At 37.8% G+C, this 26115-nt stretch overlaps 1 protein-coding gene across 2 annotated transcripts in view; it reads left to right on the top strand.

The window, feature by feature from the left end:
- The window catches only part of LOC138710453 (UDP-glycosyltransferase UGT5-like), a 54355-nt gene extending 29501 nt beyond the window's left edge, over positions 1-24854 (top strand). For both annotated transcript variants that reach the window (XM_069841350.1, XM_069841351.1), the window contains 4 exons: positions 4868-5460; positions 13830-14052; positions 14138-14357; positions 23157-24854. In XM_069841350.1, the coding sequence (XP_069697451.1) occupies positions 4868-5460; positions 13830-14052; positions 14138-14357; positions 23157-23460 (1340 nt within the window). In that variant the 3' untranslated portion in view covers positions 23461-24854. The remainder of the gene's footprint in view (positions 1-4867; positions 5461-13829; positions 14053-14137; positions 14358-23156) is intronic.
- The last annotated feature ends 1261 nt before the right edge of the window (positions 24855-26115 follow it).

The raw sequence follows: 26115 nt of genomic DNA, 5'->3' as shown, positions 1-26115 counted from the left end.
GCGCGTTTGGAATGAAACCTGTCGAACATCCGGCGTGTAAAATAATAAACCGTTGACCTTTTCCTATTGGGGTTTGAAGTGGGAAGTCAATTTCGTGATCATCGCTTTTCCAAACTTTGCTTTTCGTATGGTTCACATTAACCCAAGTTTCGTCTAGATAAACAACGGCGCGTCCAGTGGGGCGTAATTCTTTCATTTTTCTTAAGAATTTAAATCTCTTTAAAATAACATCTGACCTTTCCATTAAAAATTTTCTGCCTTGAGTATTTTTAACATACCTAAATTTCATTTTTTTAAGAATTTCTCTCAAACTCCATATGCTTCCAGTGAATAAGCTTTCCTTAATTAATGCGTCATTTATATCCTTCAAACTAGGCAAAAAATCAGTCCGATACAAAGAATAAATTACTCGTCTTATAGCGGCGGCAGAAAATGAGTCAATTGCAGTTTTCTGAGGGGTCCTGTTTGGGCGTTTCTTTCCTGGAGTTCGCAGAACACTTCCACTTTCTAGTGCCTCCCTTTGTTTTTTTAAAATCCTGCTAACACTACGAGACTATATACCTGTCGCTGCAGCAGTTCTTTCGATAACACTCGACACAGATATTGTTTGCTTTCCGCGTTTCAGTGCCTCATATTCTTCAGTAAAGAATTTGTGTACATTAATAACCATGTTCATACTGTCCGACTTCAAGGCTTTCCCGCGTTTTCCCATATTGCCTACCATGATTATTAAAAACAAGAGCACAACACACATTACAATGTTTAAGATAACAGGGAAACCATGCAATTCCGAAAACATTTTGTTTAAATTGTGAATTATATTATATTATATTATATTATATTATATTATATTAAATTGACACAACGAGACACACACTTACTTCACTATTCACTAAACACTACTGAATAAATGAACTCGAACAACGCCAAGACGCCACTGAGAGACCCACTAATTGGATTTGCAAAAGTGTGTTCTAGAAGGGCCAAGGGAGAAGGAGGGAAGGGAATTCCAAGAATTCTACAAAAGAAAACCTTTCCCCCCTTACATCTGTTGACAGTCGATAGACAAGGACCGCAGACAAGGATAGTAGAAATCACGCCAACTTAACCCTCATGCACTGTAGTGGGTCTCTCAGTGGCGTCTTGGCGTTGTTCGAGTTCATTTATTCAGTAGTGTTTAGTGAATAGTGAAGTAAGTGTGTGTCTCGTTGTGTCAATTTAATATAATATAATATAATATAATATAATATAATATAATATAATATAATATAATATAATATACAATAATTCACAATTTAAACAAAATGTTTTCGGAATTGCATGGTTTCCCTGTTATCTTAAACATTGTAATGTGTGTTGTGCTCTTGTTTTTAATAATCATGGTAGGCAATATGGGAAAACGCGGGAAAGCCTTGAAGTCGGACAGTATGAACATGGTTATTAATGTACACAAATTCTTTACTGAAGAATATGAGGCACTGAAACGCGGAAAGCAAACAATATCTGTGTCGAGTGTTATCGAAAGAACTGCTGCAGCGACAGGTATATCGTCTCGTAGTGTTAGCAGGATTTAAAAAAAAACAAAGGGAGGCACTAGAAAGTGGAAGTGTTCTGCGAACTCCAGGAAAGAAACGCCCAAACAGGACCCCTCAGAAAACTGCAATTGACTCATTTTCTGCCGCCGCTATAAGACGAGTAATTTATTCTTTGTATCGGACTGATTTTTTGCCTAGTTTGAAGGATATAAATGACGCATTAATTAAGGAAAGCTTATTCACTGGAAGCATATGGAGTTTGAGAGAAATTCTTAAAAAAATGAAATTTAGGTATGTTAAAAATACTCAAGGCAGAAAATTTTTAATGGAAAGGTCAGATGTTATTTTAAAGAGATTTAAATTCTTAAGAAAAATGAAAGAATTACGCCCCACTGGACGCGCCGTTGTTTATCTAGACGAAACTTGGGTTAATGTGAACCATACGAAAAGCAAAGTTTGGAAAAGCGATGATCACGAAATTGACTTCCCACTTCAAACCCCAATAGGAAAAGGTCAACGGTTTATTATTTTACACGCCGGATGTTCGACAGGTTTCATTCCAAACGCGCTTCTAACTTTCAAATCTAAATCAACTAAAGACTACCACGAGGAGATGGACAGCACTGTATTTAAGAACTGGTTCATTAATCAATTATTACCAAACATTCCTCTCAATAGCATCATTGTAATGGACAATGCCCCCTATCATTTAACAGAACTCAATAAGGCACCAATTTCATCAACACCGAAATCTGAAATGCAGTCCTGGCTTCGTAACAATAACATTGAATTTGATTTACGATCCACGAAACCTGTATTATATGAACTTGTAAAAACTAAAAAAGATAATTTCAAAACATACGAAATCGACCAAATTGCGACAATGCACTCCCATACTGTAGTGAGACAGCCACCATACCATTGTGATTTAAACGCGATCGAATTAATATGGGGGCAGGTTAAAAATGACGTTGCGAAGCGTAATATTTCGTTCAAAAGTAAAGATGTGAAATTGTTGTTTGAGAGCGCTCTTGCAAAAGTGACGGAAGATAATTGGAGAAAGGCCTGTGAACACGTGGAAAAAGTCGAACAATTTTATTGGGAGAAGGACGGACTAGTAGACGAAATTAGCGATCGATTCGTAATAAATTTGGATGACACGGACACGGACGAGGAACTTTCTGGCGGAGAGGAGTCAGAATTTGAAGAGGAAGAGAGTGCCGCCGCTGCTAACTCCTGGTCGCTGGAAGGAGTGTCGACCATACCGCCGTCACCATAAATGAGGGTAGAGAGAGATGGTGAGTATTCTTTCTCTTTCTAAAAGGGACTAGACAAGTAAATCCTCATGGACTGTAATCACCCTGCTCTCAATTTCAGTTTCAGTAGATGGGGTTGAACTCTGTTCAGCACGAAATACAGCACCGGAAACATTGAGGGCAGCACAATTTCATACACGGGTTTCCCAAACTTGACAATATTCCTCCCTCTTCTAACAAGAACTGACGGAGCTGAGCTCGCCCTTTGGCGACCATAGCTCTCGTAGTTTATTTTCCCTTCCATTACCATCATGCGTCAGTTCGAAATCATAATTTCGGCAACATCTTGCGCTGTGACTTTCTGACATGTTCTTTAATGCGTTTGTGGTTATTTGATACTTGTTCCGTTTTTTGTGTAACTGATAACTAAAGCTGAGACATGTAGGACTGCAGGACAATATCAAGTTAACTGTATTGCGATGTTTGTCGAAGGTAAATAGTATGAAGGGATGGGGGAGTGGTTGCATACAGGCATGCGACTCAGGCAACAGAACACATTTACGCTGTGTAGTGAACAGACCTCCAGGGTTGTATTACCTATCTTACGTAACGTATAATATTTATAATGGCAGAATCAGCAAGTATATGAATAGTAAACAGGTTGATGGAGGAATTAGACACACAACATTTCGCAGTAAGTGGGGTAAATATTCTATGAAATTTATGTAGCACAGAAATTAAGGGTAAAAGACGTAAATTCGTAACACAACATTGTAACACGAAAAACATAAAGCACTGATGACAGTTTCAACTGAGGAAGAAGGACATGAATCGCATTTAAGTTTGAATTAAATGTGTACCACACAGAAAGACTTTTTCCACGATTTATGTAAAACGATGGTATGTGTCAACATACCAATAAATAACGTTGAAAATACACACTTTAGAAGCTTTATGCGGAAATACGTGAAAAGGAAACTCCCTAGTCAATCAACTTTAAATAAATACTATACACCGAAATGCTATTATAGTGTTATAGCCTATCTCTCCTACGACTAAGTATAGGAGATAGTACAATATGTATTTCATTAATGAAAGCACAGACGCCGATGGACAATTTGTTCCAAACGTCGTTACGGACATTCTTCCACCACACAAACCCAATAAAACTTTTTTATTAACCTCTTAAATTCTTGAGAAAGTGGATCATTTAAATATAATCAAAGTTTTGAATCGCCTATTACCCTCTTATGGCCAGACGAAATAAAAAATGATAATGTATAGTTATTTTCATCACGGATGCTAGCCTATATGTTAAAAGTTGGTAAGGGACTTCAACTGCTTTAGCCGAAAGTTATCCTAGCCCATGGACTACATCAAATAGTCAAAGAAGTTCGCTCCTGCTGCAGTTTCATATCGAATGTCAAAGAAATATGTTTAAGGCACCAGGACGGGTTACTAAATTCAGTGAAATACCTCCTGGAGCCCCTCTACCGCCGCAACCCGTTGTAACGAGATGGTGGACATGGCTGGATGCTGCAATCTATTTTGATACACATTATAAAAGGGTTGAAGACGTGATCAAAACGTAGGTAGTGTTTACTGCAACAGACTCGAAAATCCAGTAATGATGACATGACCTGAGCTCCAGTTTATTTGTCATGTGAGTATACACCTTATTCTCTGTTGTTTACTCTATGGACAGCGTACAAAGTCTGTACACTGACCTCCCCCGCTCTGTCTACTTGCTATGCTATAGTTTGGGTGCACGTAACTTAACGACAAACTTCCTAAATGTCTCAGCTTTACTGATAACCTAACGAAAGTCTCAAAACTCTCATTTGGTTGCTCACAAATGTTTCTCTTTTTAATTTAATGTCCATACTTTATACCAAAATCTGAATCCTGGCTTTGCTGTTGTACAATGCAGTCTAATCTATTATTTGTATTCACATGTAAATACCAGTATGAAGGACTAGTATTGCTAATTTCACTATACCAACATTAGAAAAGCTCTCTGAAAACAAACAATCTAAATGAATATTACTCAATAACGTAATTTAATATTTATTTCAGGTTCTGCAGAACGCTTCGATCCGTTCGATATGAAGGATATGAATTATATTGCCAAAGTAGCCATGCTTTGGGGATTTGGACAGGCATTTTGTGACATGTTCCTCCAGGACCCCGCAGTTCAGAAACTAATGCAGAGTGACGACCTTCAGTTTGATCTCATAATGACAGAAAATTTCTATCTCGACTGTTTTCTTGGATTTGCCCATAAATATAAAGTCCCTGTTGTACAGGTATGCTCCTTTGGAGGAAGTGAAGTTATAGGAGATTTGGTTGGTAATCCTTATCCCTATGCTTACGTTCCGGATGTGTTCCAAGAGCTCACTGACAAGATGGACTTCAAAGGAAGGCTTCAAAACACGCTTGGTTTATTATTTCAACAACTTGGAAAAATAATTTACTACATTCCAAAACAAAACGCCCTTATGAGAAAACATTTCAATTCACCTGATATGCCTTCAATTATGGAGCTTGAGAAATACACTGCTCTGGTTCTCGTGAATCATCACTTCAGTATCAGTTACCCTAGGCCTTTGATGCCAAATCTAGTGCAGGTTGGAGGAATGCACATAAAACCACCAAAAGAGTTGCCACAGGTGAGATTTTATCATATAGAGAGTTTTTTTTTATGTATATTGATTATGCTTTGTTGTTCTGTGTTCTGCTAGTCTTTTGCATTCCGCATTTCTCCATTTCCTCTTCTGTAATCTCTTTTCTTCTCTCTTTACACTTCACTTTTCTCTGTCCATTGGGATATCCGACTTATTATCGCTTATAAATAGGAACCACAGTGTAAACAACTACTGTATTATTCCCTTGGAGCCTGTGGATTACTCGGCTAACGGTGGGGGGCGACGGGCACTATTCTCTTCATAGAGAATTAAAGTTGCAGCTCCACTCTGGTTTAGGACTTGTCGTTTGGTGTGTAATAATCAGTGCTTGGAGGGTAATTTAAATAACGTGTTGCTTGGGTTCGGGTCAGGGTTGCTAGATTTTAGATCTACCAAGGAGGGATATCCTTTTCCACCATATACTACATATAGTAGTTACTTTTTGTCTTAAAGAAAGAGTGATGGGAATTTGACATTTTCTTGACTACACAAAATAAATAAATAACGAGAAATAGAAAATAAATTATTCCGCAGCTGAAGAAAGTATGATGGATCTCTAAATTACAATTTTAATAAAAGACATATTGTAGATACAGCTACCCAAGTATAAAACAATATTTATCTGGCTGTAAGTTACACCACGTTTCTCTGGCGTCTTTCTGAAGGGCTTGTGGCAGTAATAGGCCTATGTTATGCCATGTTATTAACTTAAGTAACTTAATAATAGATCTGTCTGGCACCACACAAGACAAAATATTTACATTTCAATGTTTATTAATTGAGAACAATAACATAAAATTTATTGATACCTAAATTCATACTTAGTTTGTGCCTTAGCATATTACTGCTCCAAATCTATCATTTAACATACAGTATACATTCTTAGAGCTCTTACATAATTATCACTGAACTTCAGCATTTTCACCAAGCTTCTGTCCATTCTCTGTGCCATGCATTTTTGATGAACGTCTCTTTTTAAATGTTTATAAATATCATATTCACCACTGAATTCGCTGTTACCAACCTTACACTTGCCAAAACATTCGTTTTTTTTTTTTTTCCAATGTCCAACCTACATTGTTAAGAAAATTAATTGAAATTTAATGTAATCATTTAGGCTTAGAAGAAAATAGTCCTAGGTAACGATAAAAGTATTAAACTGATGTTAATTCTCTAAACGATATACTTCTAGCGTCCCGCCTCGAATCGAAGCGGGACCCGGGACTTTTATATGAAAATCGGGACATGTCCCGCCAAATCGGGACATCTGGCGCCCTGGTTCGGGTATTGGGAAGCTCATCATGGCAAGCAGAGACCGTGCAGAATCTCCAGATCGTAGACTTAATAGAAAAGTTGCTAACTACGGTGTGTCCAAAACTACTTCCGACCTGACAAATGGCGCTTTTAGCATGTTACCATGGCAACCATTCAAATCAACCAATCACGAGAGACCCGTAACCTGGTAACGGGACGGTGTTGCCGCGTCTATGTTTACAAGTTGCACATGCATACAATGAGTTGGCTGGTTAGCGCGTGCTTTGTGTGAATTAAAAATATTGTTTAGTTTTATCATTGTTTTAGTCTATCGATAATTATTGTGTTTAAATTATATTACACGTATTATCTTCGTTGTCATTGATGGAGTGTGTGGCTAGTGTGTGTTTTCTAGTTTCTGCGAGAGTTTCTAAACAGGTGACTTGTGCAATGTCGGAAGGAAGGAAAGGCAGGCGGAGAACGAAGAATATTGTACAAAGTGTCCCGTTAAAGAGTCAAGCGCAAGAGATCGTATGTAATGTAAGAAGTATTTTGAGAGGGAAAAAGATAATGGCGGTCCTCTTTTACCTTTGGGGCAAGTCGTAATGAGAACTACTGCTTGTGTTAAAATTAATAAGAACACTGTTAATGATTCTGGAAAATAAAAAGGCCGTGTAGATGAAGATGACGCAGGGTCCTCAAGACTTGAAACTCCGGGGAAAAGAGGAAAGTGTAAAAAACATAAATGCTTTCCAGCAAGATGTTTTTCTAACAATATTACATGGACGAACACTGGCACTCATAAAAGTAAAGGTATCGTAGGCCTATTAAATTTAAACTTGCTTTAACAGTTTAGAGTTCTTTCAACGCTTTTCTAACAATACTACATTACATTAAAGAATACCGCTGCTGCTGCTACTAAAATAATAAAAATAATAATGTACACTAATTTCATTGCATAGTATTAAAAATATTGGTTAGCAATGTATACGTTCATGTCAGCTGATCGTTACTGCACTCTATCGGCAGCGCTCTCGCTTACACGTAAGATGGACAACATGACAACATTGCTTCCCCTTCTCTGTAAGCTGTCAAGTCGGAAGTAGTGTTGGTCACAGTATATATAGGAAAGCAATGAGGCTTACCAGCTTTCTTCACTAAGCCAACAAGATGTCTTTTCTCTCGGTGGAAGACTGACATCGACGGTTCCGTAGGAGGGCTAGTTCATCATGCTCTAACGCTCAAACCCCTCCTCCTTTACACTTAAAATTATTGACAAGGAAAACTGTAAACTAGACTCCATAGAACTTGACCAGAGAAATATTAAAGTGACACCTGCAAAATATAAATACATTACATTAGATATATAACAATGAAGAATATCAGCCCATTTCATTTCGACTCACGCTTGACTTTTACTCTTTAGAAAGAAGACTGTTGCGAGCGGTATCCTGTTGGAAGAGACGAAAAATCCCTAGCAGAGTGAGATACTGTTTGCTTTTTGGCTCCTATGTTATGAAAACTGAAATACACCCCCTTTAAACAACTGACGAGAAGTTATTCGTGCACACGCGTTGGGTGGCATTTGTGATGCAAACATCCAACTCGAGCTAGCAGAACAGTTTGTGTCGAAGGCTTTGCGGCTCATAAGTAAACGTTATGGTGAGACTTTTCTCGTCATAACATCTTTTTAGCTGTTAAAATCCTACTTTCTTGAAACATATTTGCTAGATATGAACACGTCTCTATCCGTGCATGTCCCGAACCCAATGCAGTGCTTTCAGAGCCAGCAATTCGGGAATTCTCAGGCTAGATGCACAAACAGCATTGCGTGTGCGGGAGATCATGGAATGTCCCTTTTTGCAATTCAAATGCAGATCATCTATAAACTGTGATGGAGACAATGTTGCAAGTTGAGAAACATTTCCGAAATATTTCGAGAAGGATATGCAAGAACTTAGAGGCGAGGAAACTTAACTTTCTTGGAAGCGCGGTAACAATATTAGGTGGGAAAAGGACAAGAAACTACATAATATGCAACAGTCATCCACAACAATCTTGGAGGAACTGACTCAACACAAACTTTACGACCCACTACATTATCTCTAACGATTACTCAAACAGCCACACAAACTATCGATATACGAATGTTGTTTGAAAAGTTCATACTGACACAAATTAAACTAGGATTATTCTGAAACAATATTTATTTGGATCCACTCAAAATATCCAAAAAAAAAATGGAACTAATAAGATAGGAAACCTTCCTGTAGTACTTCATGCGAGGAATCCATATTTTACGTTATTTCATTCCTAAATCTAGAGATGGAAAGAATATTTAAAATAATTCTGCCAAATGATATTTAGTGAGATAAACGTTTTTGCAATTAGTGATTATATAACCTAAGTTTTCGCTTAATTGCCAAAAAAAAACCTAGTTTTTGGATATTGTGAGTTATGATTCTAGAGGGCTCATTTCTCAATATAATCCCTCGTGAGATTCGCACACTTGGTCCACCGGTGCTGCAATGCTGCTATACCCTCCTTGTACACACGAAGTCTGCACCTCGTAGATAGATATTGTCTTGATATCAGACCATATATTCCAAAAACACCTGGCCAGAGAGACAACGGTAGGCGTCATAAATGCAGCGAATCGCAAAGCCGATAGATTGGGTCGGAGAGTAGGCATTAAACATGACGTATTATGTTGGTATGCAATCATGTTCAGCTCCCACTCGGAACATTGCAGTTCTAGCCTTTCTTCTTTTCATTACATTAAATTAAATTCATGGCGCAACAGCCCTTGAAGGACCAAAGCTGCTGGCCTCACGTCCACAGCGTCAGTAGAGGTGAATGATCATCTAACCAGAATGGAGGTATTGTGAAGAAATAGCGGTTAGTTGCGTCCTAATTGAGCCACTCACCCACTAAAGGTTGGTTAGTTGCGGTCCTTCTGCCTGCTCAGCAAGGTCACTCAGCTGGTCTCTGGTATATTTCTTTGTTTGTTGCAGGCCTTGCTTTGAGACGGTAGTGCTACAGTAATGAAATATATGTGCCTCTATTTTCTATTTTGCTGCCAAATAAACAAATCGAAAGTATACAGAAATGTTTCAACGTATCATGAAATGTATTATTCGCCCAAACAGAAACGTATGTGGATTTTGAATTCGCTATACATACCGCTGCCAAAATTTGTTTTCCCTTCAGTCAAAATCATAGGCTGTCGGCTTCACTTAGACCAGAATTGGTGGGAAAAAAAATTCAAAATTTAGGCTTGGCAGCAGGATTTAAAGCAAACTCAGAAAAATGTAAGTTTCTGAAGTAGTGTTTTGGCTTACCCTTTTTAAACCCAGAAGATATCGATGACTGTTTTACTGAAGACATTTTGAGCATACAGCCTGGAGGCGAAAGAATTGCAATTTTTACTAATTACATGTTTGATAATTATATTTTGGACGAAGCCCTGCTTCCACTGGTTATTTGGGCAGCGTTCAGTACAACGACAAATCGCGCAACAAACAACAGCAAATCTTTCCACGCTAAATTAAATGGGTCTTTCTATATATCGCATCCAACCATCTAAAAATTTGTCGAAGTTCTGAAGGATATACAATGTGATATATACATCAAAGTAAGAAGCACATAAGGAGGATAGAAAACTAAAAAAATTAGCGGAGAAAGAAATATCTGTCAGAGAACAAATGACAAAATTAATAAACAACTCCATATCTTGATTTGATTTTATAAAATCACTGTCATACAAATTTTTGCCAAATTGAAAGAAACTCCTGGAAACAAAGCAAAGCAATTTCTAGTTGCTACATGGAGTAAAAAAAAAACATGCAGTGAACCTCCCCGTTATGTCTCCTGGGTAACGCTAATGGACTGCTTTACGAAAGCTAAGGGACGCAACTGAACGGTAAATAATTGAATCAGTGGATGGACGTAACCAACCTGATGTGGGGACGCAACTAACTAAACCCGTCGTGAGGCTAGAACGATGATCACCCTAGCCGATACAGCAGGTTTCCATAACCGGATTTTGTTACCTGTCATAGCTCCATAAATTCATCACGATGCTAGGTGGGCACTGGTCCCATACATGACCGAAATTTTATGAGAAAATTGCTTCCGCAAGAGAACTCGAACCAGTGCCCATTCAGTAACGCGAGTCCCAGGCTTGATACCTTAAACCACTGCGCTACGGCGAGGGGATGTTATTTACGTTAGCCACTCTAAATTAATAATAGTCTGCTTCTGTGCTTTATACTCTCGATGCTGGTTTTCCTTGTTTCCTTGTATCCACTCCTTCATTTCCCTTGAAACTTCGTATGAATTTTGAATATGTTGTGTTAACTTTGTTATCCTTCTTTATAAAATGTCTTTATTTCCACTCACTTGTAAATTAATATTTTTATTTTGTTTCTTTTAGCTGTTATTTCAACTTATAATTCTTTTCTTGCTCAAGGTTGTGTACTACTACTATCTGTTAGTTCAGTATACAGTGAAACCTGTTCAAATCGGAACCTGGATAATCCGGAATCCTGTCTATTTCGGAACAATTTATTGGTCCCGGCGAAATTTGTATGTATTATGTGTAATTTTTCCCGAATAAAACGGAAACTGTCCAACGCGGAAACGGAAACTGTCTGCTACTGTTCAAAACGGAAACAATATTTTGGACACACTATAATATTTTGTAACTATATTTTTAAACAGCGTGTAATTTCAAGGAATATACGAAATATGTAGGTCACTAAGATAAAAACAAGTTTTCTTTGCAAAATTCTAGAGGGTACGAGGGTGTGTTGGCCTGTCGGTCATAAATTTTATTACCTTGTTGACTAGGCAGACGAGTCCCTTCAAAGATTTTCAATGCTTCACACCCGTATACTGTCTTAGCTAAACAGAGTGCAAGTGCAGTGATTTCCAGGTAAAAAAAAAAAAGTTGCATAAAATGTGGCATTAACATTAAGTGATGAAGTAAAAGTTTTCGAGTTAAAGGAAAATTAGAAACAAAGTCTATGTGAAATAATATTGAAGTACAGTTGTGGAAAACTCAGGTGTGACACTTAAAAAAATAAAGATCATAATGAGTGAGTGGCATGCGGCCAATATTGGTGACACAAAAGTAACCAGAAAGCAACTGTTTATGTGAAAATAAATGAACTGTTGTGAGAGTGAGTTCTTCATGACCTTTCAAAGAACAAGTCAATTTCTGGATCTGTTCTGCAAAGCAAGCTATTGAACTGGGAAAGAAATGAAATAAACCAGAATTCAAGGCTTCTAATAGATGGCTCCTAGTCTAATTAATTAATAATGTGCAGTGATATGCAGTTCAGTATTAGAGTATAGTGGTAGATATTAAATATAATGAGATTAATAAACTTTAGTAATATTTAATGACTAATGAGTCAGTTACGATAATATTTATACAGAAAATGAGATTTTAATGAAAATGATTCACCAACGTAATAAGCGACAGAAAGCTGATTTATTGTGATGAGTGTTAAATGGAATATTTTGTACTTCTTGCAGTTTGGGACATGCCATTTTGTTTTTCATGTATATGAATGACAAAATATTCCATTTAATGTCACACCTGAATAATACGGAAACCTGTCCACAACGGAAAAAAAATTAGGACCATGTCACTTCCGTCTTGAACAGGTTTGACTGTATTACTAAACCTTACTGCTTACTTACTATAGGGACATCATTTTATTTTTACTAACATTTCTAATATTAACCTGGCTATATCTTTGGATTAACGTTGAGAATCGGAAACACCGTTTGCTACCCCCTTCCACGACTGGAGCTCGATGATACTGGCGTAAAATACAAACAAATCACTCTACTAGGTATAGGAGGGAAGAAAAGTAGTTCATCCATTTACGTAAACTATGAAATATCGCGATTTTGAGTTTAATAATTTTCATTAGGTTTTTGTTTAATCGAAATACAGTACTGTATTAACAATGTGTTTTTACTCACGAACTGAGCTATCCATTCGGACGTATTCATTATGCAGTGTATATTATACGGTCTACAGCACATTGGCCTACAATAGGCTATAGAGAATGAAATTAAATTGAAAAATAATCAAAATATGGATATTTAAACATATTTTTGAAAATGGTTGCCGTTCATTTCGAAACAGGCTTCAGTTCTTTTGTGCATATTATCGCACTATAGACTATTGTACCTAATTGCAATTACCAGTTTCGTCCTTCGTACTAGTAACTCATGTTGAAATAATTCTATATCTACTCTATAAAAGAGTACCTTACGTACTGTAAATTCAATCTTCACTTCTGCCCGACCCGCACAAATAAACTGACTCAGACATGCTCTCTACAGTCCGTCCAAGTGGTTTTGTCGCAGGGTCGTAGAAAGAGGGGAAATCACGTGACAGTTAATTACTTAACGAGACCCTTTTATTTAAGTTATTTTAAACAGTTGTATAATAATACGTAGACGCCCAATTCCTAACAGAAATTAATGTTTTCAGAAAAGAACAAGACAGCTCAGCCACTAGCCTTTACAGAGAGGCGAGCAGAAGCGGGTGGGGGAAACCGGGATGCGACGTAGGCAAACAGACGACAGTACCTGTGCGAAAATATGATTCAATATTGAAAGCTCTTTCGTCACTGGAAAAGGCGAACATATTTCTGGAACGTACTATACTCATTACCTCAGTAGTGTTTACTATGACTGTAAGGCACTTTGACTGCATACGCGGCCTTGGTTCTGTGTGGAGGACGATTGGAAATTTACTAGTAGAGTGGGTGGGAGTGAAGTACATTAAAAAACTCAGGTACAATAAAAATTGAAGTAAAAATAAAATGATGTCCCTGTAGCAGCAGGAGATAAAATGATTGACTTGAATTATGTCTCACAAGTCATGTTACTGTGATCGAATGATGATGCTCACGATGATAGATACCAAATTAATGCGTTCACTGGACAAGATTTTATGACTATTGATTCAGATGTACGACAATGAGTTTTTGTTTACTTAATGCTAAATTTAACTTGAACCTATATCAGTAACGTTTCTATACCACAATGTAATTATTTGATTTCTATATGTTAAGGATCTCAAGAAGTTCTTAGATGAAGCTCCTGATGGTGTCATATTCTTCAGCATGGGATCTAACTTGAAAAGCTCCAAAATGAAGGAAGGTACCATTAAAGCTTTGGTGGAGGCTTTCTCTAAACTCAAGCAAAAGGTCTTGTGGAAGTGGGAAACTGATTCGTTGCCAGGACAACCCAAGAATTTGAAGCTGGGAAAATGGCTCCCTCAATCTGATATTCTCGGTAATTGGTGATGTCTCATATTATTTTATATTATTGTGAATTTCCGCCTTTGCAAAGTAACATATCAACATTCGTTTGCTTACAGCACACCCTAATGTCCGCTTGTTTATAACCCACGGTGGACTGTTGAGCACTCAGGAGACAATAGCTCGTGGAGTTCCAATAGTGGGCATACCAATATTTGGCGACCAGAGACTCAACATGAACACAGCATTAGCTAGAGGCTATGGCCAAATATTGGAATATGAAAACATCACCACAGAATCGGTACTTTGGGCTATTAACGAAGTTTTGGAAAATCCAAGGTATGATATGTAGAACTTATGCTAGAAAAATAGAGTATGCACCAATAACACGCACCTAATCCTGAATAATACATAGAGCAAAATATATTATGCACAGGTTGTAACTTTAATAATGGCAACTTTTTATTTATTACGAATATACAAGTAATACATCTGTGAAACTTCTACAGTCCTTCATTGTAGTAACCAGCATTGCCTACAACTCGTTGCCAGCGATGTGGAAGTCGTAGTATCCTTGTAGCAGCTCCTGTTCTGTTGATGTTTCTGATGGACCGCCCTACTGCCTGCAGAATATCGGGATCAGTCCGGAATCGAACGTCACGAAGTGGTTCCTTCATCTTTGGGATTAAGTCATAATCATAGGAGCTTAAGTCCGGTGAATGTGGTGGATGGAAAAGCACTTCCCACCCCCAACGACAGTACAAATCAGCTACGGCTGTGCCGTGTGGGCCCCTGCTTTATCCTGCAAAATGATGGGAGGGTTCTGCAAAACGTGTAGGCGCTTTCTTCGCAACGCTGGTTTCAGATTATGCTAAAAAATGACGGAAATACTGTGCATTAACAAGATCGCTGTTCCTGCTTTGTAAACATGCCGAAACACAACCGCTTAGAGCCGTAACTAAGAGGAGACTAACTTCAACTCTCCACAGCGCAGTCCTATTAGGGGAGAAAGAGGGCAGATGTAGAGTAAAATGTGGTAGAAGTGACAACAATTAACTCCGTCTCGTTTCGCTTTTACAGCAGTGTTGCCACTATCAAAGTTACACCCCACGTAGCGTATTCATACATAACATAGTGAGATGTAGGCCTACGTACTAATATATCTGACTTGTTTACAATTTACGTTGAGATTAATTTAACCCTTTATTCACCTAATTATTTACGAAATGCAGAAGAGGAAGAAGGACAGAAAGGAAATAATCCAAGAATACATCCTAACGTTTCGAGTTGCAGAACTCCCTACTTCCTAACATAACATTTAAAATGTGCTGTTTTGTTTCCGGTACTGCAGTGACTCTGATTCATCCTGAGCATTACGCATATTGATATAGCAATTCGTTAATTATATGTTTTTTTTTTACACATAAAACGAATGTCATGTGCAGGGAGCGAAACTTATTGCTCGATGTGAGAGAAGCAAGTGGTTTCAGGTTAACTGTGTTCTACTGTAGAGTCCCTCTACTGTGTACAAGAGAAGGCGGCATGGATCGTGTCCCGTTGAACTACTGTGCCTTAGTTGTTCACTATTTACTTGCTTTGTATTGCAGTCGACGAGTAACTTCTTTAATTGGTTATTTTACGACGCTTTATCAACTGCGACGAGTAATTTACATCATGGGCTAGAGACCACAAAATTTCTTATCAACCTCGAAAAAAATCGTCATAAAAATATACTTCGCGTTTTATCTCTAATTAATTGTAAAATAATAGCAATAATTTCGTATAGATTAGAAAGAGAAAAAAAATCCCTATATATACATTACACGTCAAAATAATGATAAAAAAAGGTTTCATACATCAATTTATTAAACAGATGCACAAGGAACCCAGACACATTTCAACACAGCAGGTAAATTCTGGGTAATTTAACATGAGAGCTCGTAATGCCACAATCACGTGAGCTTTAACATTAAAAGTGTTGGATGATTATTTAAAAACTATTTCTTTCAAAGTAAGATTGCTACACTGCAATCAGTACTTTTTATATCCTTGAAGTAACTCGTTGTTTTAACGCTTCTGTGAGTGCATTAACATCATTAGCATTTATCTGCACAATATTTCCTGGGTTGAATAAGTCATTTAAATTTACAAACAATGCATGATCTCATCGGGAAACGAACCCGCGACCTTCCGCCTTGTAGCTTAAGGCTTTAACTGTGACGCTACAGCATGCTCCAATAGAACTACACAGTTTAAAATAATAATAGTAATAGTAATAAATAATAGTAATAATAATAATAATAATAATAATAATAATAATAATAATAATAATCTACTTCCAACTCCTTAGAAACTCAACAATCCTTAAAAAGCAAAGTGTTCTTACTTTCAGCTCAAACAGACTTAACACGCTTACTTAAATCTTCAGCATTCGCCCAATAATGTGACTCACTTAGATTTCCAACATTCATTCCGGTTCACCTTGACCCGTGAAGTCCCCCTCTATGGTCGTCCATCGCGAGCCACGGCCCCGAAACTAAATAGAGAAAACCAAACTCGCTTTCCGTGTCCTTCTCTCCGTGTCCCACCATCAATACAAACTATATCTTAACTCTTCCTTACATCGAACTCCCAGAGTGAATTCTCAATACTAGAGATTTCCACCGCGTCACTCCCGTTTCCCCTGCCATTAGAGCCAGTGGAGAAAACGAAATAACCCAATAAACAAAGTTTAACATGCTTCCCTTTCTTCATAGTCATATAACCCCTCCTAAAATTCTGACCGTCTTTGTCATGATCCCGTTTTCCCCTCTCCATCTTGACGCCAGGGAGCCACAACGGCCTAGCGGACGGCAGACACGTCGCAGAATTTTATGATTTTTGTTGCGATGAACTACTGTAAATGTAGCTTCCTTTCAGACTCCACGATCGATGAGAGTGTGAAATATGCAAAAGAGGATGAAGTGAAAATATACTTACTTACTTACTTACTTACTTACTTACTTACTTACTTACTGGCTTTTAAGGAACCCGGAGGTTCATTGCCGCCCTCACATAAGCCCGCCATCGGTCCCTATCCTGAGCAAGATTAATCCATTCTCTATCATCATATCCCACCTCCCTCAAATCCATTTTAATATTATCTTCCCATCTACGTCTCGGCCTCCCTAAAGGTCTTTTTCCCTCCGGCCTCCCAACTAACACTCTATATGCATTTCTGGATTCGTGAAAATATATTTTTTAATAATTAAAATTTAAACCTATTCTAAATTTTCGAATGTTTCCCCATTTTATTATAATTTATAAATGTATTATAAAAATATTTATTATAAAACAGTGAATTTTATAATTCCTCTGAGTTGAGTATGTTTCATTTCATGATTTATTATGCCGTATTTTACTGACGAAACAATAATTTTACTCATTGTATTGTTTTGAAATATACAGTAGATCAAATGATTGGCTGATGCAAGTGAGGACGGTCCTCAGTCACTATGCTTCCTTAAACTCTTAAGGCCCATTTCACAATGAAAATTAAACATAACCGTAACATAAACACAGAAGTTTGCGCCCAGGCTACCAAATAGGATCATTCACAATGATTCACATAAGCATTGACATAAACATTACCGTAAGACGTTAACATGAAAATTTGCAAACTCCAAACGCTCCAAACTTTCATGCTTATGCTTACGTGATTTGCAAACAGAACACAATCGTGGAGCGCTGAAGTATACGACAGAATATGAGGAAATGGCGTCGTTATTATGTTTCCATAGTTACCAAGTATGTTTGCTGTTATGTTTATGTTCCCATCGTGAATGATGGTATGACTTCTTGATTTTACCGTAACGTTTATATTCTTAAGTTAACGCTTACGTTATGTTTAATTTTCATTGTGAATGAGCCTTAAAGTTTAGTGCTTTTATACCTGTTAAGGTTTATCTTGCCTTATTAGTAGCAATAAAACCAAGTCTCTTCAAATGAGGGTGGAGATTATAGGAGGGCTGTAAATTTTCAGGATTCCTTTCAAAAATCTTGTTATTGTACAGGCTGCCGGAACTCAGTTTCTTGAAAGACAAGCTCAGTGACGGAACTACACAGTACGAAGAGAGATATTTTGTTATTGAATGTATCAACTAGTCCCTTCCGCCACTGGATGGATGGACAACATCGCTCCACTCTTCCATCGCCATAACAATACAGACGAAATAAGACATATCTCCTTTCTCTCTCTTTTCACAGTGAGACAAGATACATCACACAGCCTTTAGTCGTATCTGACGTATTATATTAGTTATTTGAATGAACCTTATAGAGTTGTAGAAGTAGAAAACTTTGTGATGTAGCCTATATAGACCTAGCTTGCAGTAAAATTTGTTCCTGAGGCCCGAAATGTTTTCGCCGATTCTGGCTTCTGAATTTCGTATGTTTCACGGGTTTTAAAAGGTTGCACTCGGAAATCTAAAACTGAGGCACATTTTTTGTGGTCTCGTGGCCTAGCAGGTAATCGCCCACCAGTCAACCTTCACTTATCCCATTCAGAATCCCGTCTTTTGTCAGTCCCGGCCGGTCTCAAGGTTAGGATAAGGTGGTGGTGAATCGTCTTGTGGTCCAGTGTGGTTATGTTTCCGGAAAATAGAAATCGAAAGATATGCGAAAAATAATAATGATAATTATAATAAATTCTCTTTGAGACGAAATAATATTGAAAGAAGGGAAGTTTTAAATTAAGAAAGACGTACGCCATCACTGACAATTTTTCAGAAAGATAATCTTAAAACGCGAGCTTTCAATGCCTCCTGGTGTGAGAAATATAAACGGGTATTTGGTAAAGCCTGTGTGATGAATCTTGTCTCACTGTATAAAGACAGAGAGAAAGGAGATATGTATTAATTCGTCTGTGTTAAGACCAGGCTTCGAGACTTTGAGCCCGATACAATAAGTTTACTGTGCATGCACTATAGGTTGTTGACTCGCTGCAGGTAGATAGAGATGTGTTGAGGTAACAACGTTGCTATTTAGAATAGAGTACGGTAGTATGGGGAAACACACATATGTACATTCTGAAAGTAAATATACATTACACAATGATAATGTCAAAAGAATGTGAAAAGCATTTATTCTCCTGTCTTTTATAAGCATTTGTGTTTAATTATACACAGTGTTAATGGTGGAAATAAGCATGTAGCAATTTTAATTTTTTCATTTATCCTGTTGGTCGTCCTTAGGAAGTGCAGTTACAGTACCGAATTGCAATGTACCTACTAAAAGATACATTCTCAGTGTCTCAAACGTAAATCTCTTTCGGTTATATGTACTGTAGAAAGCTGCGCTCTACGTCGCATGACGTGATAGGAGCAAAACGAAAAAAACCTAACATCTTTGCAGTCTCTAAGAGACAGTCCTTTATTCTCGGGTGACTCTATGTCCACTAAATTGCTGTTTATGTTACATAATGTTCCATATCCGTTATTTTTACATAAAATTGATTTCCACTTCTGTTTTACACGTTCAGTAACCGGTGTACATGATGTCTCATTAATTCTCTGCATCATTTTATAAATTAATTTGAGGGCTTCCAGCATCTCTTCCTCTGACTTTTCTAACCATGTAATAGTTTCAGACACAGTTTGTAGGAAAACCAAATTATTCGTCAGAACCTTCAAATCCAGAACGTTTTCCTTTGCGTATTTGTTGGCATTCATTCTACAGTACCCCACCCACTGTACGCTTTACCACTATACTCAGTACACTGTTATGCGGATCTCCCACTGAACTGCTCTGAAGCCTCGAAGCCTGGTTATGACGATGATGGGAGTGAAGGATGCCGTCCATCCATCCAGTGGCGGAAGGGACTAGTTGATACATTGTGTAGCACAAAATAAAATAACAAAATATCTCTCTTCGTACTGTGTAGTTCCGTCACTGAGCTTGTCTGTCAAGAAACTGAGTTCCGGTAGCCTGTATTTTGAAAGGAATCCTGAAAATTTACAACCCTTCTATAATCTCCACCCTTATTTTAAGGGACTTTATTTTATTGCTACTGAGACAAGATAAACCAAAGCAGGTTGTAATGTGCTGCGAAATAAACTTTTCTGTTGGCCGAAACACATGCTTCTTCAGCTGAGCATTATATGCGTTGCTTAATAAAAATTAAAGAGTTACTGAAATAAACTCACAGCATAGCAACTTATTTGGTGAGTGACATTATCTTTCATTAATAATAATAATAATAATAATGTCAGAAATTATTGTTTATTTAACGACGCTCGCAACTGTCGATGTTATATCAGCGTCGCCGGTGTGCCAGAATTTTGTCCCGCATGAGTTCTTTTACATGCCAATAAATTTACTGACATCAGCCTGTCGCATTTAAGTCCACTTAAATGCGATCGACCTGGGCCGGAATCGAACCCGCAACCTCGAGCACAGAAGCCCAGCGCTATACCGACTGCGCTACCCAGGCCGACATAATATCAATAATAAAAAAGTATTATCAATAATAAACATTTTGTATGGAAGGTAGCCTACTTAAACTAGTTACATCAGTTCTCACCGAGGATTTTGGTCACCGACCGCTACTGATAAAGATAAAAACAGTAACTCTATATGAAAAATTTCGAGGGAAAAATTGTTTCGGGGCCGGGTATCGAACCCGGGACCTTTGGTTAAAGGTACCAACGCTCCCCCAACTGAGCTACTCGGGAACTCTACCAGACACCGATCCAATTTTTCCCTTCGATATCCACAGATCTCAAATTGGGCTGACAACCGCCAAGCAATCAACATTGAGTGCACACTAACTCTGTGTGACTTAAATTGTGGTTTTCTGTTAACGAACAGTGTATTATGCAAATCAAGCTTTCAAGTATAACTCCCTGTAAAGTTGATTTGAATAATTTCGAGGGAAACATTGTTCCGGGGCCGGGTATCGAACCCGGGACCTTTGATTAAACGTACCAACGCTCTACCAACTGAGCTACCCGGGAACTCTACCAGATACCGATCCAATTTGTTTTTTTTTTTTTTTGAGTTTCCGGGTAGCTCAGTTGGTAGAGCGTATCAACGTACGTTGAACCAAAAGTCCCGGGTTCGATACCCGGTCCCGAAACAATTTTTCCCTCGAAATTATTCAAATCAACTTTACAGGGAGTTTTACTTGAAGCTTGATTTGCAGTAACTCTATATTCCTGTTATAAACATCAAAACTTTCTTTTGTGACATCATCTGAGTAAAAAAGAAAAACAGAATATTTACAAATTCTCTATGACAAAGCTGTCATCATTGTTCATAGTCAATAAATCTGGCGACCACAGTGCAAAGGTGTGGACTGGTTAATCTGTAGTAGGATTTTTCAAAGGATCCCCAGTCGGTCTCTTTTGCTGCTAGAAGAACTTAGCCGCACGGTCCAACCCGGTCATTAAGGGACGCGTGCGGAAATTTCTAGGCGCGCAGTTGTCACGTTTTACATTGACTTCGCCACGTGGGTATGAAATAATCGTATATTTATTTCTATACAACAAATTGTACTTTAATTCAATCAATCACGAATTAATGAATGGTTAATTTTGAGTTACTATATGCATAAATCCGTTATAGAATCAATGTAAGGTCAACTTCTTCAAACTAATATATTTTCATACTTAGACTATATCAATAATAATAATAATAATAATAATAATAATAATAATAATAATAATAACACCGAAAGAATGTTGTCAATTTGTGTTTCGTGTCTAAATTCGCAGCAAAATCTGAGATGTTATGTAATAAAATATGACATTTTTCTTCTCTTACCTCTATTCGTCGTCACTCTCTCCTAAATGAATCACAAATCTCTCTTGGTTACTGTCCTGTCGTGCTTCATATAATTCCCTTCCGTTTTAATTGCATGTTGAACACAGGAGGACCAATTATGAGGACCGATTGTTGCAGCTCCATCACGCAGAAGTTAACACACTAGACTCAAGTCGGGATAATATTGTTTTTCCTAACATAAGACTTCAGTTGATGCCAGATCATTTCCAAAGGTCGAACTGGTTGGCGCAGTTGGTATAGCGCTGACCTTCTATGCCCGAGGTTGCGGGTTCGATATCGGGCTAGGTCGATGGCGTTTGTGTGCTTAAATGCGACAGGCTCATGTTAGTAGATTTACTGGCATGTAAAAGAACTCATGCGGGATAAAATTCCGGCACACCGGCGACGCTGATATAACCTCGGCAGTTGCGAGCGTCGTTAAATAAAACATGACATTAACATTCCCAAAGGATTTAGAACACAGTGGTGCGGAGGAGATCGTAACGCAACGTGTCCATATGAGGCTGCGAGCTCCTCCACTGCATGTTTCTTACTGCATGGCTGATTTGATAGCCTGCAACATAACTCCCTTGATGGGTATGGGATTGGGCAGGGTTATATTATTGTCCTAATAAAGTTAATTATGTCTTTAAATTTGCTGTTCGTCTATCATTGCTATCTTGGGGTTGTAAATAACTAAGTAATTTACAATATACTCCACGAAATAATAATAATAATAATAATAATAATAATAATAATAATAATAATAATAATAATAATAATAGTAAAATTACAGAAGACTTTCAAACAGCGAACAAAAACACTTGTGAATTGTTTGAACATATTAAGAAAGACTGCAGTTAGTGTTAGTATTCAGGGGAGAATTGGCAACATTTATGTTTGCCTCAGAAAGCGGAAACAAAGATTACCCCATCCCCCGAGTGGGCAGAAAAGGTTGGGGGGACCGTCTTACTTCAAAAGACAACCGCTCAGCGTGCGGTAGCCTCTGTTAAAAAAAAATGTTATATTTTATTTAACGACGCTCGCAACTGCAGAGGTTATATCAGCGTCGCCGGATGTGCCGGAATTTTGTCCCGCAGGAGTTCTTTTACATGCCAGTAAATCTACTGACATGAGCCTGTCGCATTTAAGCACACTTAAATGCCATCGACCTGGCCCGGGATTGAACCCGCAACCTTGGGCATAGAAGGCCAGCGCTATACCAACTCGTCAACCAGGTCGACGTAGCCTCTGTCTTTAACTGGGGATGCATAGAGCGAACACTTCCATATTTCCCTTTTGACTGTTAGAATTAGTAATGTCGTTAATACTTTTCAGGTACCGTGAGAACGCTCAGCGTCTGTCTCGAATCTACCGTGACCAGCCACTCAGCCCGCTGGATCAGGCTGTGTTCTGGACGGAGTACGTGATCCGCCACAAGGGAGCGCCTCACATGCGCTCAGCCGCACTCGATCTGGCCTGGTACCAGTACTTCCTGCTCGACGTCATCGCTGTGTTGGCACTTGGTACAGGCACAGTGCTGTTCGTCGTATTCGTGATTGTCAGAGCCCTACTAAGGAAGTTGTGCGGTGGCACTAAGAGCAAAGTCACGAAGGTGTCCGATAAAAAGAAAAGGAAATAATAAATAAATGTATTATCAGATTATTTCAATTAGATTGGTAAATTAAAACATGAAATCCTGAAACGATGTGTTGTAACTATGTATTTTCACAAAACACACCATGTCAATCTTTTTGACGTCAGTGAGAACTTCACATTCTCTGATAAATTGTGTTATAAAAACCGGTAATTAAGCCTCATATTCTTAGGATGTAAAGAAGTCAAATTGTTATCTGAGGGCATGCCTTCAAAATTTTAGACATGGGTGCTATTCATAGACATTTTGCTAGCCCGCGCTATGAGCGTGCTAAGCTAGCCCCAGCTACCGACTGATTACTTGTACAGGATTCATATCGTATCACTAACACTGGTTTATGAATACGAAAAACGTTAGTTCGCTGATCATCCACCGGAAGCCCGCGCTGAGAATGTCTATGGATGCGGCCCAAGGGTGTCATTTAGGATTGTCTAAGTTTTCAGAAGGAACAAAACATAGCTTGCAGTATACCGTTATGTTTAAACATAAGATACCATATCTTGAAACAAATTGTTACAACATTAAAATCCATCATTCCGAGTGCTTGAATTGGAACGAAACGAAGCAAGACGGAAGGAACTCTGTGCCGGTCCCGGAAAGTGAAGAATTTCGCTTCGGTCAGTGAAAGAATGGCAGGTTTCTTCAGTTTCATGAAAAATATGTTACTGGATTGTTGTTCAACAATAAAAATACACTTAAAAATAAGAGATATAGATAAAAGACGAAAAATTAGGTCAACCCTAATTCGGTGCAGCTTAGTTTCATTGAAAACCACTATGGAATGTCTTAATAATATATTGAGACGAAGCATCAGAATCAGTTTATTTCATTGTCGCGTCAGTTTATTTTTCCCAAGAGTAGTGTAAAAGTGAGTAGACTATTGGAAGTTTTCAACAATATAATCAATCGGCAAGGAATATTCATTAAGACTTGATAACACGTATTGTGGCGAACGTCAACCTGGCAGTGTTTCTGGTTTAACGGTTTGGCATGAGTTTAAACAGTTGATTCATTAAGAAGAAGTCATCTCGCTCAGCACGAGTGAACAATTCCAAATAAGAAGAGCCTCTTGAAAAAAAACAAAGTTGAAGGACTCATTTCCAAAATGACTTTTCTCCATGAAATCAAAATGATCACGAAAGAGGAATTTAAAATAGCTCGTAATTTCAACATATAAACCTCTCTCTCTCTCTCTTTTTTTTTTTTTTTTTTTTTTTTTTTTTTTGCACATGGCTTCTGACCATTTGATTAGTAGAGTTTGGATCCTATGATTAGGATTTAAATCATTTTGGCATTAAGTGAACATTTCATATACATCTTCATATGTTGAAAAGAAAATGTACTACATATTTTTAATAAACAGGAAGTATTATGGCTAAGTGAATGCATTTTGTAATCTTTAGGATTTGAAGTAGTCCGAAATTAAGCTAATTTTAATATCATGTTCATTCAAATTAATTAAATGTTATTATATTTCTTCATTGTACTGTTAAAATGAAGTTTGTGTTAAAAATATTGGTAATATCTTGGAGCAACAGTAACAAATGAAGAGTCCACTGCAAGAATGATGGATGTCATTTGGAATACATTTTGCAGAAGAAGCAATTGAAAGTTTGAAATGCTTAGCGCTCAAAGCTTAACTGTGATTTTCCGATCATTACTGGACAATAACTATCAGTGTTAATGCCATATAACTCTCTATGTACATTCCATATGTCTTAAGCTATGCATTGACGTCTTGGTTCATTTTCGACAAGAAAGTGACATCCATCATTCTTGCAGTGGACTCTTCAAATATAAATGATACTCGGAAGGAAATTAAACACAGAATAAATATGGAAAATGCCTGTTGTTATTCGGTTGAGAAGCTTTTATCTCCAGTCTGTTGTCAAAAAATCTGAAAGTTAGAATTTATAAAACAGTTATATTACCGGTTGTTCTTTATGGTTGTGAAACTTGGACTCTCACTTTGAGAGAGGAACATAGGTTAAGGTTGTTTGAGAATAAGGTGCTTAGGAAAATATTTGGGGCTAAGAGGGATGAAGTTACAGGAGAATGGAGAAAGTTATACAACACAGAAATGCACGCATTGTATTCTTCACCTGACATAATTAGGAACATTAAATCCAGACGTTTGAGATGGGCAGGGCATGTAGCACGTATGGGCGAATCTAGAAATGCATATAGAGTGTTAGTTGGGAGGCCGGAGGGAAAAAGACCTTTAGGGAGGTCGAGACGTAGATGGAAGATAATATTAAAATGGATTTGAGGGAGATGGTATATGATGATAGAGAATGGATTAATCTTGCTCAAGATAGGGACCAATGACGGGCTTATATGAGGGCGGCAATGAACCTCCGGGTTCCTTAAAAGCCAGTAAGTAAGTAAGTTAAAAATATTGGTAATTCGGTAGAAAACGGTAAAAAAATTATGGAGGACTTCGATGACGTCACAAGTGTATGGGGGTAAGGAATACATGTGAGTGAGTCGATATTAGTAAATTTCCTTACATAATAATAATGTTTCTGTCGTTGTAAGTTAAAACATTACGTACATTGACATGCGTTTTTGCTTATTTTATTTCCAGTTTCATCCACTTCGGTAACTTTTATCCGTAAGAGTCATACACTGTCCGGGTGC

Source organism: Periplaneta americana, chromosome 12 (genome assembly GCF_040183065.1).
Source record: "Periplaneta americana isolate PAMFEO1 chromosome 12, P.americana_PAMFEO1_priV1, whole genome shotgun sequence".
NCBI classification, from domain to species: domain Eukaryota; kingdom Metazoa; phylum Arthropoda; class Insecta; order Blattodea; family Blattidae; genus Periplaneta; species Periplaneta americana.
Note: the sequence above shows the minus strand (reverse complement) of the source record. Positions and strands in the feature narration are given on the sequence as shown.